The 13,936-nt window shown below is 49.4% G+C and overlaps 4 protein-coding genes across 7 annotated transcripts; 2 read left to right on the forward strand and 2 right to left on the reverse strand.

The window, feature by feature from the left end:
- Positions 1-175: 175 nt before the first annotated feature.
- LOC6727220 (negative elongation factor A) lies at positions 176-6,071 on the reverse strand. Of its 4 annotated transcripts, none has more exons than XM_039295736.2 (8): positions 5,639-6,070; positions 4,705-4,959; positions 3,244-4,635; positions 1,928-3,097; positions 1,705-1,798; positions 1,373-1,599; positions 1,154-1,309; positions 176-1,065 (listed from the first exon to the last, which is right to left on the reverse strand). In XM_039295736.2, the coding sequence occupies exons 1-8, from the start codon at positions 5,846-5,848 to the stop codon at positions 934-936; spliced, it is 3,636 nt and encodes a 1,211-aa protein (XP_039151670.1). In that variant the 5' UTR covers positions 5,849-6,070; the 3' UTR covers positions 176-933. The 4 variants fall into 4 exon arrangements, with proteins under 4 accessions (XP_039151670.1, XP_044779352.1, XP_016033715.1 ...); XM_044923417.1 differs by having other exon boundaries at positions 1,373-1,597; positions 1,700-1,798; XM_016175797.3 differs by having other exon boundaries at positions 1,373-1,798; positions 1,928-3,094; positions 5,639-6,071.
- Positions 6,072-6,129: 58 nt separating this feature from the next.
- Positions 6,130-6,955, forward strand: LOC6727221 (ATP synthase subunit C lysine N-methyltransferase). Its single transcript, XM_002102577.4, has 2 exons — positions 6,130-6,490; positions 6,553-6,955. The coding sequence occupies exons 1-2, from the start codon at positions 6,214-6,216 to the stop codon at positions 6,888-6,890; spliced, it is 615 nt and encodes a 204-aa protein (XP_002102613.2). The 5' UTR covers positions 6,130-6,213; the 3' UTR covers positions 6,891-6,955.
- On the reverse strand, positions 6,897-10,690 carry LOC6727222 (protein O-GlcNAcase). Its single transcript, XM_002102578.4, has 7 exons — positions 10,292-10,690; positions 9,480-10,239; positions 9,194-9,418; positions 8,642-9,131; positions 8,481-8,575; positions 8,002-8,426; positions 6,897-7,937 (listed from the first exon to the last, which is right to left on the reverse strand). The coding sequence occupies exons 1-7, from the start codon at positions 10,524-10,526 to the stop codon at positions 7,108-7,110; spliced, it is 3,060 nt and encodes a 1,019-aa protein (XP_002102614.1). The 5' UTR covers positions 10,527-10,690; the 3' UTR covers positions 6,897-7,107.
- A 250-nt stretch (positions 10,691-10,940) lies between these two features.
- LOC6727223 (SET and MYND domain-containing protein 5) lies at positions 10,941-12,482 on the forward strand. Its single transcript, XM_002102579.4, has 4 exons — positions 10,941-11,082; positions 11,147-11,761; positions 11,817-11,994; positions 12,054-12,482. The coding sequence occupies exons 1-4, from the start codon at positions 11,047-11,049 to the stop codon at positions 12,398-12,400; spliced, it is 1,176 nt and encodes a 391-aa protein (XP_002102615.1). The 5' UTR covers positions 10,941-11,046; the 3' UTR covers positions 12,401-12,482.
- The last annotated feature ends 1,454 nt before the right edge of the window (positions 12,483-13,936 follow it).

Below are 13,936 nucleotides of genomic sequence, written 5' to 3' on the forward strand. Positions count from 1 at the left end.
AACTGCTCTTACAGCCAATTGCAAAATCCAATCACATACCAAGCCAATGGGTCTTTGGAATTCCAGTTGGGCGCAGACCAATTGATAACCAAATTGATCAATTGATCGAGTGTTTGAATATCCGAGTGAGTAGACGTTTGCATGACCCACATTATCCGCACTCAAATACAAGAGCTGAGGTTTTAACATTTAAGCCATAAATACATATGCTAGTTTTATTGTTTGTCTATTACACATTTCAAGATTTAAGTTAATTTTGCTGTGGTGGCTGCGACTCATATATATAACTATATATATTTTCATTGGATTTCTAATGAATGCGAGCGCCGATCAGCGTCTCTAAATTTTATGCTGCTTGGTAAGATAATTACACACTTTTTACTCGACAGCAATTACATAAGCTAGGTATATATATATGCAGATTTAAAATGCATGTGTGTGGGCATGTGTTCTGTGTTCTGTGTGCTGTGTGCTGTGCCTATGTGATCCGTCCAAACGCTCACTTCTGGCCCATCCGCCTTGCCAACTGCTCTTCAGTGAAGCGTTCAGCCAGAGGTGATTATGCCAGTGTGCTTGGATGAATGGGTGTTTTTATGGATGTACGAACGGGCTGGTTTACTAAATGTTTAAGCGCTAGCCTTTACTACATACTAAACAACTGTACAGCTAATTTATCTTAATTATAAAATAGTTTCATTATATCCAGCATTTCTAAGGGCGTCTTGCTGACTGCGGGGGGTTGTGGTGAGGGGTTTTAGAAGAGACGGGGTTTATAATAGCCTAATTAGGGGCGGCAGCGAAGCAGCCCATGCAGAACGGATGACAAATCAAAATCCATATTCAACAATCCATATACGCACAATCCATACCCAGCTGCAGCCTGGCTGTCCGTGCTCACTTGGTGCTGCGAACTATGCGTATGACCCTTGTGGACTATGAGGCGGCACTCTGATCCTGCAGCCTGTAGTTTTGGAATGTCTTCCACTCACCGGTGTTGTAGTCCAGCCGGATGTGTGACTCAACCAGGCACAGTGCCGTGTGGCCGTTGTCCTGTTGTACTTTTTCCTGTAACAATTGAACATACATGTTATTGACATAAAGCATTGAGAATTATCCAAGGCAGAAGCTTGAAATAAGTCGCAAATAGCCTTACCTCTGTTTCGCCCAACTTGATGACCAGCACGTTTTCGTTATTTGGGCGCGGGTTTTCCCGCAGACCCGCCATAAATCCAAGGATAAGGGCTTTGTCAGGTCGTGAAACGCGATTTGCCTTGCGGAACATTTCGTGCGCCTTGTGCACGTGTTCGTTCTGGAATAAACCACAGGGCAGGATTGAAATCAAATTCTAAAGAAATATGTGCAATGATCCTACCGATAGTGAGAGTCCACGTCGCTGGGGTGCCTGCTGCGATTGCTGTTGCGTAGCTTGCTGCTGCTGTGGTTGCTGCTGAGCTTGCACCTGCACCTGCACGGTGCGCGGGAGCCCCGCATTTGGATTTCCCTGCTGTCCCTGTCCACCGCTGGTGGTGGAGGTGACCAAACGCTGCTGCAGGGTCGGAGCCGGCTTGTGTTGGACCAGGATTTGTTGCTGCTGCTGGCGCGGCTGCTGTTGCGACGCCGCCGCCGCCGTGTTCGATTGGGTAATAATCGTGCGCTGCGTGCTGCCCGGCGCCGCCTGCACCTGCACCAGCTGCGGCTGCTGGCCCGGCCGTTGAATTAGCGTCAGGCCCTGCGGCAGCGTGGTCAAGCCTCCGCTCACGTTGGTCATAACGGGCCGAATGATGGTCTGCTGTTGGGACTAATAAGAGACAAATATGGTTAGATTTTGACATATTGCAACATAATGGCCGTGGGGAAAAGAGATTTACGATGTATATTGCCAATAATATTTGGCAAAACCTTCGCAAAACATAATTTATACACTTACATTGCCGATGACATTGGTGGGTTGCTGCTGCTGCACAATGACGTGCTGTCCACCAAGCGAGCTGGTTGGTATGAGAGTGGGCAGGATCTGCTTTCCAGACTGTTGCTGCTGCAACTGTACACCGCTCGAGGGTGTTGTCTTCACCAGACTCGGCGGCCCAGCTGTGGTTGTCATCAGCGTGGTGCCTCCGAGTCCCTGCATGTTGCCCACATTGCTGATGGGTATTTGCTGGTACATGTCGCCGCCAATGTTGCGCAGTATAACGCCCTTCTGGGTGAGTATGATGGTCTTGTTCTTTCCGGACGTAGGGGATACGTTCAGAGCGGATACACCACTAGTGCCAACTGCTGGAGTTGGCTGCATTAGAACCTGAGACAGCTTGGGCTGCTGCGTGGCCGTCGTATTGGCCACGATCGTGTGCTGTGGATGCGGTTGCTGCTGCTGCAACTGGGCCTGCATATGCTGCTGCTGGGCGGCTTGGGAGGCTGGTTGGATGGTCACTGGTCGATTAGGTAGCTGCACGTTCTGAATATTCAGGGTTGTCTGACCGGGGGAAACTACTGCCGCCGAAGTGGCCACCAAAGGCGGAGGATTCGACGACACCACAGCGGTGGCCTGTTGCGGCTGCGCTTGGCGCAGAGGCGTCATCACCACGCTTGAAGAGCCCGAGGTCTTTAGCAAAATCTTGGTCGGCGTCTGACCGCTTCCGCCAGGAGTGGTGGCTTGGTAAAGCGTCGTGGTCTGCGGCATAGGACGACTGTGTGAGAACGAGGTAAGCGTTGGCAACATGGGCTGTTGCTGTTGTTGCTGCTGCTGCTGCTGAATTTGTTGCGGTTGCTGCTGGGGTGTGGCTAGAATATACTGCGTCTGTTGCTGCTGCGGCTGCTGTGGTAACTGCGCCTGCTGTTGGGTCTGCTGCTGGATTTGCTGGTGTAACAATTGCTGCTGCGACTGTGGTTGCTGCTGCTGTTGCGAAGCGGCTGCTGCACTGGATGTTCCAGCCTGTTGTTGGGCTCGCTTTGCCGGCTGGATAATAGTCTGCGATATGATCACTGGTCCGCTGTTGGTAGCCGTCTTCAGCTGGCTCAGTGGCATCGTCTTTATGGCTTGCGACGGTATCGTCGTGGTAGTGGTGGCGGAGGTACTGCTACTAGGCAAAGCCAAAGTCTTCTGAAACCGAATAAGTAAGTTAATTAGCACAGAGAGACTAATTTCCATTTTCGCATGTGATAGAATTTCAGATATTGGTCCGGGAAAATCAAAGAAATTCCTAACTAAAAGTTCTCCAGTTAAGCTATGCTAAATTTTATACTTACCGCTCTTTGAGCGCTGGGCGAGGACGCCAAGATCACGGGTGTGGAGCTGTTAATCAAAAGCGGGGGATGCGACTGCTGTGTTGCCTGCTGAACCTGCACCGTTTGCGGCTGCTGCGACTGAGTCTGGCTGCCACTGGAGGTTGCCGCTGCTGCAGCTGCCGCTTTCGCCTTGGCAGAGGTTATCTTCACGGAGATGTTGTTGGGCAGATTGGCCAACGGATTGGCCGCCTGACGCAGTTGCTGCGGGGTAAGGAGTGTAGTCGTAGTGCCCGCACTCGTTGAAGGCGAGACACCGGTGGCGCGTAGCATTGGCTTGATGTCCAGCTTCTCCATCTTGATGGTGGTATTGCCCACGGTGGTTGTGGTGGTGCCTGCACTCGTAGTTGCCCCGTTGTTCTGCCGCTTCTGCGGCGAACTGCGGATAAGCAGGTGCGGGGTGCGCTGCACCAAACTAGGCGGCTGTTGCTGGATGATGACGCGTTGGGTCGACGGTGAAGTTTCGATCTTTTCGAGCTTGATGCTGGCTGGTACTATAATCTCCTCGCTCTTGATCTCTATTTCCTGCTTGATTCGTTTTGGGGTGTGATTGAAACTGTTGTTGTTGTTGTTCAGTTTTGCTGCGGATTTCGGAGTTCGCGGCGTCTTCAGTTTGGTTTCTACTGCTGGTTTTCCCGGTTGACCATCCGCCACGGACGTTGGAGTGGCCTGAGCAAAGTCCAGCGTGGCTGTAGCGTACTCCGGCGTCTCGGTATCGCATTCCATATTCGCTTTGCCAGTCATCTCATCGTCTTGCGGCTCTTCCAGGCTTCCAGCGCTCTGGTTGAGTAGCTGCGGTTCCATTTTGATTTCGAAGCTGTTGTTAGCTGACGTGGGCGTGACGGGTGTTTCGCCTCCACTAGCCGTCGCCGCGTCCGTTGGTGAGCTGTCACCAGCATTGGTTGCCGCTGCTGTGGCCGCCGCAGCTGCCGCTGCAGCTGCTTGTTGCTGTTTTTGCTCCTGCTTCTTCTGCTGCTCCTCCAGTTGCTGCTCGCGCTTTCGCTTCTTAGCTGCCGCATAACCCAAGGGCTGTTCGGTGAATTCGATCAGTTTTATGCCGCCGTCTTTGCGTCCAGCAGGCGTGCGACTGAGATTGGGGCGCTGGGCGGCATTTCCCGGCACGGTGGCCGAACGGAATCCAGTGGTGGGCATGCGCGATGGGATTCCCTTCAGCGGGGTAGTGTCTGTCATCTTGCGTGGCATGCCACGCGATCGCAGCGGGATTGTGGGGGCCGAGGCCTTCTTCAGCGAGGACTGCGCATCGGCTGACTTGTGTAACAATTCGGTGCGCAACTGGGCGCTCTTCGGCTTGCGCTTCAGCGTAAAATGCTTGACGGGAGCGGGTTGCTGGCCCACCTGAATTTAGCAACAAAAAAAATGATTAGTTCAGATCAGGTAAGATTTAGTTAGTTTCTCTATACCCACCACTGAGATCAGTGCGTTCTTATTTAGGTACTGGCACTCCAGAGGCAGCATGCCCAGGTCCGAATGCTTGGTGACCAGCTTTCGCAGGTCGTTGACCATGTCTATGAAGATGGGACGCGTGTCCTCGTAATCGGAGATCTCTGTGTTCAGCGAACTGGTCGCCGGAAAGGTCTTCATCGTCTCCGCCAGCATGGAAACCCATAGCTCTGAATCCAGGCCGGCTACCTCAATCACCTCCTCGAGTTCCGCCTTCCACTGCAAATTGCATTCAAATCAACAATGAGTTGGGTTGCATAAATAAATTGACAACTCGATGCTCGAATACACTTTCAGGTAATACAATAACTATTTACAAGTCCTAGTATGATCGATAACCGCATGTTGCAAATCAAATTTAAAATGAATAGTTATTTGTATTTATTTTTAGTTGAACATCCAATAACTTGATCTACTAACTCAGCAGCGTGGAGATACAAATGTATCTTTTATCTGCGATGTCAAACGCCTGGTAAAATTCGAAATGCTCTGTGGGAAGGGCACAACAAACAAATGAATCCGCGGCCACCCACAACAGCCCACTCACACATGAACACACCGAGGCACACGGGAGAGAAATACACGCACAAGTGTCGAAGAGAGAGAAATGTGTACACAAAAGCAGAAGTGGCGGGAAACGTTGCTAATATTTATTTTCACCAACCAGCGAAATCGCCCGGTGGGAAATGGTAAAAGGCCAAGAAATGTGCTTTGGGGCCCTCCAGGTGATGGGATCTAAGAGTTTTTCCGAGTATTTACAAATTGTTCGCACTTTTTGTTTCAACAACGGCAAGTGTACTCCGTGTACGTGTGCGCGCGGGCCGCAGTATGCGTGCGTGTGCCCTGGTGTACTTTTTCCATACACCAACGCCATTTCAATTCATTGGATTTCATTTACCTCCTCCACCAGACGGCGCGGGATGTGAAGGAAGCTGAGCAGGAGCTTCAGCTTGACCTGCGTTTGCAGATCGGGGAAGCATTCCTTGATGTTGCGCAGCACCTCCTTGTTCAGCTGCGAGCAGATGGAGCCGTTTATCCACGAGTCGTTCGAGGTGCCCAGTTTATTATGCAGCCACAGTGATGTGTCGCTGTCCCTTACGTTCGCCATTTTTTCGAATTACGCCTGTCCGCACGCGGGGCACACACTGCAATTTATGCCAAACGCTGACCCGCCCTGTTGCACGGCACTGTTTGATGGCGTTTTTCACTTTCTGCCGCGCTGCACGTCAACAAAACACACGGAAAATCCTTCGAAAAAATTGTAATAGGAAGCGCACGCACACATCAAACGCACGAAAAAAGTGTTGCCACATGTCAAACAGTGTGCACGGTGCAGTGTTGCAAAACGCCGTTGCTAACAGCGCCCCGTGCAGTATGAACGTATGTCGACTTGTCGTGCAGGGCTACCAGCTATCGATAAGTAATCGCTGAATACTAAGCAATTCAGGTAAACATGCATTTCTGATAATAGAAATGGAGCTCCTAAACGAAGCTGCTCCGAACCCAAGAGCCAAGACGCCGAAAAGTGGCATGTCCACGGGCGGCAAGATCCTGATAGCGGCAACGGGCGGAGTAGGCATCGGTCTGTCGATTGTGTGCGCTTCCTTTGTGGCGCCGGCATTCCGGAGGATTTGCTTGCCTTATGTGCCAGCGACGACCGAGCAAATACAAAATGTTCTCAGCTTCATGCCCAAGAATTCGGCCGGAAAACTACTGGACATTGGATCCGGCGACGGGCGGATCGTAATGGGTAAGTACGCTTCACGTAGTCCATTCAAAAACATTGCTGATAACTTATGTAATCCTTTCCAGCGGCGGCACAGCATTGTAGTGCTCTAAAGACAGAAGGCGTGGAGCTAAACCCATGGCTGGTCTACTACTCGCGCCTGGCTGCTCTAAGACACGGCGTTTCCAATCGGACGAGATTTTTTCGGAGAGATCTATGGAAGTTCGATATAAAAGACTACAACTTCGTGGTCATTTTTGGAGTTGAGCAGATGATGCAGGATCTGGAACACAAACTCATCGCCGAGTGTCCGCACAACACCAAGATTATCGCCTGCCGCTTTCCACTGCCCAGCCTAGAGCACGTGAAGATTATAGAGGACGGAGTGAACACCGTCTGGTTCTACGACCTGAACAAAAGCTAGCAAAAGTTTTATTAAATTGGTATTTTTATTGTTTTCCTCAGTAAGAAAACAATGCTTAAGATAAATTCTCGAAGGGTTGGTCAGTAATACAAAATTTAAACCTTGAGGGAATACAAAAAGGACGAGGACATGACATGGGTGGCTAGCACTGCTAGCCGGAATACCAAAGATGAAGGAACATTAAAAGTGGAGGCAGTGAAGCTGGCATCCAGGAACGCTAGAAACGGCGTCCCATGTAAATACACTTGGTGGCCTCCTCGCGATAGACATCGACGAAACCGATTCTCGAATAAAAGTTCACCTGGGCGACATCATGCTGCGGAACACGAACGTGAGCCCCAAAGCAGCCATTCGCACGCAGGGCGGCCAGGAGTACGGTGAGCATCCGCTTGGTTATTCCCGAGTCGCGGTCCTCTGCCTCGCGCAGAGTTCCGGAGATCAACACGGCAGGGAAGGAGCCGCTCACCTCTACGGGACACTGGTCCAGAGCCCCGTTACCGCTGCTGTCATGATAGCTTTCCACAAGGGAGGTGACGAGCTGTGCCACCTCCTCGCCACCCTCCAGTGGACAAATATCCCTAGAGTACTTTTCGCGTAGTTCACTGTACCAGCACAGCTCCAGGTTGCGTCGGAATATGTTGACATCCAGGGCGGCGCATGAATATCCAATGATACGGTTACTCTCGTCGTAGGCCACAATGCACAGTTGCGGACTGAGGGTGAGATGTCCACCGATCAGCCCATCCGCCACTATGTTAGCCACATTCGCTGGCAGCGGGAACGGAATGTGGCTGCCACCGTCCAGCTCTCCCTGCCACTGCAAGTACAGGCGAGTGCACAAATCGGTGACTTGCTGTTCGTCCGAATTGCAATAGGGTCTCAAGAGATAGTAGTTGGCCGTGGGCTGTTCCGGAAGCTTGTAAACGAACAAGTCGTTGCCCGAGTCCACAGGCATCAGGCGTTGCAGGTCGGCAATGAGGCCGCCTCTAAAGACCCATGGCTCCTGATCACCAGACATGAACGCCTCCTTCCAGCCCTTGCTAAACCCTGGCAGGTTTTAAGTATATTAGAGTAAGGCTTACCACGCTAAAATATCGATCAGTTCACTTACATGTGTAGCTGCCCTCTGTGTAGGAAGACGTGTTTTGCGGAAAATGGCCAAGAGCCAGCCACTTAACATAGCAATTGAGCAGAGATAGGGCGCCGGAGATGTCCCACATATACGAGTACAGCTCGTGGCAGATCTCCTTGTTCGGGCAATTGGCGATTTTAATCAGGAGCTCTACGACGGCGCTGCAGAGTTGGTCGAACTGCTCGCGACGCTGGTGCCACTCGCTGACCTCCGGCTTGGCTGCTTTAATTGCATCGCCTCCGCCTCCGGCAGATCGGTCCTGCAGTATCACATTAGCGTTGCCCTTCAGCCAGTTGAATTCCACGAGCAGCTTGTGGCCGCGGCTGCCATGCTCGAAGGGCAGATAGAACAGGTCGCAGAGAAGAACCAAATCGTCAACGGTTATTCCTTCGCCTTCGATGGTACTGAGATGGGAAATCTTTACAGTCACTCCAAAATGAAAGATTCAAAAGACATACTTATTATCGTTAGTCCTATCAGACTGAGCTTCAGTTTCCTCGCGCATTTCCGCATTTGAGATCGGCGACGAAGTCCCACTCTCCACATGCATACTCTAGAAGATTAAACGCAAGAAACGAAGAGGTAATGGAATGCCGGCTACACACAGATACATACTTACATGCACATCGTTAACCGACTCCATGAGAACATCGTCGGCCACCACTTTAATGGCCTCCTCCTCCCTTGGAGAGACTTGTGATGCGATACTGCTACTGCACTCCATTGGCTCATTGACTACGCCACTTAAAGGACTAAGACTGTCATCATCTAGCATGGTGTCCACACTGAGATTTGCCACCGGTTCCTGCTTCCCGTCTAGGTCCACCTCCAGCTCTAGCCGCTCCTTCACGGAATCGTTATTGGGCTCAATTTCATTGTCATCAAACACCGCATTGTCCAAAGCCAGTTCCACGGAAGCCTCCACACTCTTTGTCTCCATAATGGGCACTGGGACAACGGAGATCGGTATTTTCTTGGGCAGTTCAATGTTGCTGGCCGCTGTGGTCGGAATGGGATTGATGATGTCATCGTTCGTAATCACTTTTGTGGGTGAGACCAGGGAGTTCATTACTGGATTGGATATAGGAGTCAGGGAGGAGGTAACAACGCTATAATAAAAGAATACAAATTACCATACAGCTGTTTATATATAAAATTACACTCTTGTTACCAAACGTCAGCCAGAGCTTGAAGTTGAGTGGTGTTGACCGTGGGTGGAACCGTCCTGGAGCTCGTCGATGTGGTTGTGGTGGTGGTGAGACTCATGCAGGTGTTGATGGAGGGTATGATGGGAATAATGGGCATCACCATTTGGACTTGAGGCTGGGGCTTGGTGATTGGCCCCCAGGCCTCCTTTTTCATGAAGAACTCCGGTAGCCACTCCGTAATAGCGTTTCTTTAAAATGATTTAAATGATTCGTCAGCTTTCCTTGCGTTACTCAGCTAGTTTTACTCACTTGAGAGCCACTCGTGGGTGGTAAACGTTCTTAGAGAGAAACTCCGCCGGAAGGTCATCATCGTTTTCAGTCTCCAGTTTTATGTCTGCACTTAGCGAGCTGTTCACTTTCGAGTCCAGGCTGCAGCGCGACCAAAAGGCCAGCGAATGGATGGCAACGAAATTGCCGTAGAATTCGCAGTTGGGATTGGTCATAACACCTCGCAGGTGGGGAATAAGCTCCGGCGATCGACCGCTGTACGGTCCCATAAAGACTCGCTTCTGGTCGTAGTCGTTGGCATGAAGATTGTCCCAGATGCACGGCGGACGCCGCAGCACCTCGGTAATCTCCTGAATCGACTCAAGGGATATGTTCTTGGAGATAACCTTATCCCCCGTCCACAAAATATCAATCTCGTTGTTCAGCTTGGATCCCAGGGTATTGAGGTACTCCGATTCCTGGACCGTAGGCACCGCTCGCGAGGCACAGTATTGGGTGGGGCAGAAGAGAAACCTGGGGCTGCCCAGATGCGTGTAGATCTCATTGGTCACCGACACGTGCGCGTTAGCAAACGTCTGGAAGACCTCCTTGTCCGCCTTTGAGAGCTCCGACTCGATGTCGTCAAAGAGCAAGGCGTAGGCCTCGCACCCAAACTGCGCAACCTGGTCCAGCTTGCGCTTCAGCGTTGCGATCTCCTTGGGGCTGCTGTAGGTCATGTCCAGTCCGGGCGATAGCGCGTAGTAAAAGGTGATGCCCGCCTCCTTGGCCGCTGCAATGAGACCTGCAAGGAAGGCACTTAACCAAAGGACTAGCAGAGTTCAAAGGTTAGTTACTGGAAAGGTGATCCGCCTCCTCAACGGTGTACAGCTCTCGCCAGTAGGCGCGGTGCTTGTAGTCATCCTTTGGTGCGTACATGTACGAAGGACTGGACCCCATACCCATCGACTTCAGCTTGCGGAACAGGTCCTTGCGCTGCTCCGTGGTCCACGGCCGGCCGTAGAATCCCTCGATCACGCCGCAGATAAACTGCCGCTTGCCATCGGCTTGGTTGCCCGCTTCGTCTGCCATTTCTAGTAGGCCGGGGAATCGGATGTGGCAATTTGCGAGGACCAAATAAGTCTTTATTTTCTCCTCTCTTCACAGGATTTGTATATCGTTTGGTTCGGACAATTGCACCTTGTGCTATCGATAGCTCAAGACATCGATACACTGACGAGCCAATAGCCATGTTAAATCGAATTTCGATAAGAATTGGTTTTATAAATAAACAAGGTGCACCCTGATGGTTGGTTGGCTACACGAACCTTTGAATTGCTTTTAAAAAATAACTATCAACCCAAATAATCAGGCACTGACTATAGTTTTCTAGATCTGTGATGAAACTAGTCGAATAATGTGCATTTTCATGACCCATTACTCGATTTTAAGCCGGAAGGAAAAGGTAATGAAATTAAACTTTAAATTTTTTATAGGAAGTCTTAACGGCTAAAATACCATAGTATTTTATATTCGTGCTCAAGGGTGCGGGCACACTGCACTACACGTGCAATTGGATTGGACAAAACAAAGCCAAAAAGCCGAGTAAACAATGAATAACTTTGAAATTCGGGAGTTGCCCGGCAAGGTAGGTGAAGTCCTGGAATGTACCCTCACCACACCATACAAGTATACATTTAAAAATTCATCAGGGACGCGCGATGATCGCGACCAAAAACTTCGCGAAGGACGAGGTGATCTTCGAGGAGGAACCGTTCGTGTCCCGCCAGTTCTCGTGGAACGTGGCCTACGGCTATGCGGCGTGTGACCACTGCATGCGGCCGCTGGAGACGGTGTTGGAGAATGTGCGCCGCCTGGCCAGTGATCCAAAAGTGGAGGTTCCCCTGCTGCAACACGATCCCACCGCCCAGTGGGTAGCACAGTTCACCCAATGCCCACGGTGCAAGGTGCGCTACTGCTCCGAGGACTGCCTGATGGAGGCGCAGAAACGCTACCACCGCGTGGCTTGCATGGGCGCCTTCCACTCCGACGACACACATCCCATCAATGTGCTGAACGAGACTTGGAAGAAGATGCACTATCCGCCCGAGACGGGCAGCATCATGCTGATTGTCCGCCTGATGGCTATTTACCAGCAGAGCACCAAGAAGGAGGAGTTCCTCGAGCAATTGCAGTCCTTCCAGTCGCTGATTGTGAATCGCGAGCAGAAGATCTATCACAAAATGCTGGGCGAGAACTTTGAGCAGCAGATGGAGCAGTTGTATCTTGCGTTCTGCAATGCTTTCACGGGCGAGGAGTTCTCCATGGTATGCATATCCTAACAGAGTGCGTTAAAACGTGAATACATCTTTTGTTTTCCAGTTCAAAACACCGGATGCCTTTAAGACATTGATGGCCATTCTGGGAACTAACAGCCAGGGAATCGCAACAAGCGTGCTTTCCCAGTGGGTTGCTAAGGTGTCCGATCTACCCCTAACGGATTCGGAAAAGGAACAGCTCGACACGGTCATCGACGGACTGTACGCCAAAGTCGCAGAATGTAATTATTTCTCAGATCCACTTGTTAGCAAATTATCCATATCAACATCGCCCCGACAGTTGCTGGCGAATTCCTAAACAACGAGGGCTCTGGACTATACCTGCTCCAGAGCAAAATCAACCACAGTTGCGTGCCGAATGCCTGCTCCACTTTTCCCTATTCCAACGACATTGTCGTGCTCAAGGCCTTGGGTCCCATTCAGCAGGGCGAAGAGATCTGCATCTCCTACCTGGACGAATGTATGCTGGAGCGTAGTCGCCACTCGAGGCACAAGGTCTTGCGCGAGAACTACGTGTTCATTTGCCAGTGCCCCAAGTGCCGCGCCCAGGCGTCCGATCCCGACGAGACCAGCGAGGATGACGATGACGAAATGGACGACTACGACGATGATGATGACATGAACTAGACTAAGAATAAATTGTTTATTTGATTAAACAGCTCTTATGTACGTAGAGACTGTAAAATATATTTATGTTAAAGATTTTGAAGTGAGCTTGTTGATGTTCGGGTGGCCGTCTTTTTTCCATTTCACACATGAGCTTTATAGCGCTTTATGGCGAATGTACATGTATTTACATGTTCCCGTCGGGGAAGGCACATTAAGCGCTACCTGCTCCTGTACACCGTTATCCGTTATTCCCTCACCTCTATGATAAACCCAGGGTCATTTATTATCTGGCCAAGGAACTGGATCAGAACTTCGTCCGGTATGACAAATTCAGTTGTTTTATTAAGCAAAACGAAGTTCACTATCCCGAATTCGGCGCGAACCACGTTCTTTATGTCGTTTATAGTAAGGGGCGGGGTTCACCCGAACTGAAATGAGATTACCGTTCCTTGAGAAAGTACCATTTTCACTGAAGCTATAGTTATTTATTATCCCGTTTGAAAGTAAATTTCGAAAACAACAAAACAGAGCAATCAGAAAACTATACTTTATACAATACAAAGCAAAAAGAATTCTGACGCAATATACAAAGTAAACTAAACATCATGGGACACTAGACCTAATTCGACACACCTAAATATGTGTAAGTGTAAGTGTTGATATTTGGTGAGGATTTCAGAGAAACTAAATTAAATCATTCAAAAGTGATTAAAAGTTCTTTTCATAATTTTTTCCATCAGTGTAAATATGTGAAGAACTCTACACCCCAGGGGCACAAATAGGACAACCTCGGCATTAATTCGAGATTTTCTTTCTACGGTAACTGTGGTTAACTTTCTTTTGTACATTTACGGGAAATTAACAACGAATTGATCAAATGTGTTCTAATACTATAATGTGTTTCTTATGAACGTTTCACATTGCTCATACGGTGTTTTTGGTCTTTCATTGTCGCCTGAAAGTAGTAATCGCCTTTTGCTGCCATATCCTTTATTATTCCACAAGAAGGTGTTCTTCTTTTCCTTCTGGTCGCCGAGGGGGATTGGAGTATAATATAAAAGAGTGGACCATGTGCAACCTGAAAACCAGGAATAGGTACAAACATCGAACATCTTCCATTAGAGAGTAGCGCGTTTCAATGTTCTCGCAGAAGTATACTGATCTGCTCGTTTTTCTAACTGACCCGCAGGTTTGTTTTTTTTTTTCGAAAAGAAGATTTAATATTTCCAATTCAATTCGTATAAACCTTTCAAGTTAATTTCAGAAAACAGTATCAAGCCTCCTTAACCAACAACATCTTTTTATTATAAAGTAATAATTTTAAACAAGATTAAGTAGCTTTTAATTAGCTCAAATTCTCCTACTTTGTGCCTAAGTACCTATTGTTGACTTATTTGTATCAAATAAGCTGCAGTGGCTAAAACGTTCTTCTCAGCTGGTGCTCTTACATTTGACAGACCGTGCTACCTTACCCAATAACATTTCAAGATTCAAGATTTCAATTGAATGCCAACTGCACCTCCCCTAACACATCCTGCTAAGACTGCGTTCCAG

Source organism: Drosophila simulans, chromosome 3R, assembly GCF_016746395.2.
Source record: "Drosophila simulans strain w501 chromosome 3R, Prin_Dsim_3.1, whole genome shotgun sequence".
NCBI classification, from domain to species: Eukaryota; Metazoa; Arthropoda; class Insecta; order Diptera; family Drosophilidae; genus Drosophila; species Drosophila simulans.

What these genes read in the sequence shown, in the direction of transcription:
- LOC6727222 (XM_002102578.4), bottom strand. Translation starts at nt 10,526, where the DNA reads ATGGCAGACGAAGCGGGCAACCAAGCCGATGGCAAGCGGCAGTTTATC. An exon ending in GGAGGCGGATCACCTTTCCA is followed by an intron (nt 10,240 to 10,291) that starts GTAACTAACCTT and finishes CCTTCCTTGCAG; the next exon opens with GTCTCATTGCAGCGGCCAAG. An exon ending in AGTCGGTTAACGATGTGCAT is followed by an intron (nt 8,576 to 8,641) that starts GTAAGTATGTAT and finishes TTAATCTTCTAG; the next exon opens with AGTATGCATGTGGAGAGTGG.
- LOC6727223 (XM_002102579.4), top strand. Translation starts at nt 11,047, where the DNA reads ATGAATAACTTTGAAATTCGGGAGTTGCCCGGCAAG. An exon ending in TTCGGGAGTTGCCCGGCAAG is followed by an intron (nt 11,083 to 11,146) that starts GTAGGTGAAGTC and finishes AAAATTCATCAG; the next exon opens with GGACGCGCGATGATCGCGAC. An exon ending in GTACGCCAAAGTCGCAGAAT is followed by an intron (nt 11,995 to 12,053) that starts GTAATTATTTCT and finishes TCGCCCCGACAG; the next exon opens with TTGCTGGCGAATTCCTAAAC.
- LOC6727220 (XM_016175798.3), bottom strand. Translation starts at nt 5,848, where the DNA reads ATGGCGAACGTAAGGGACAGCGACACATCACTGTGGCTGCATAATAAA. An exon ending in CCACCAATGTCATCGGCAAT is followed by an intron (nt 1,799 to 1,927) that starts GTAAGTGTATAA and finishes GTCTCTTATTAG; the next exon opens with TCCCAACAGCAGACCATCAT. An exon ending in TCAAGTTGGGCGAAACAGAG is followed by an intron (nt 1,066 to 1,153) that starts GTAAGGCTATTT and finishes CAATTGTTACAG; the next exon opens with GAAAAAGTACAACAGGACAA.
- LOC6727221 (XM_002102577.4), top strand. Translation starts at nt 6,214, where the DNA reads ATGGAGCTCCTAAACGAAGCTGCTCCGAACCCAAGAGCCAAGACGCCG. An exon ending in CGACGGGCGGATCGTAATGG is followed by an intron (nt 6,491 to 6,552) that starts GTAAGTACGCTT and finishes AATCCTTTCCAG; the next exon opens with CGGCGGCACAGCATTGTAGT.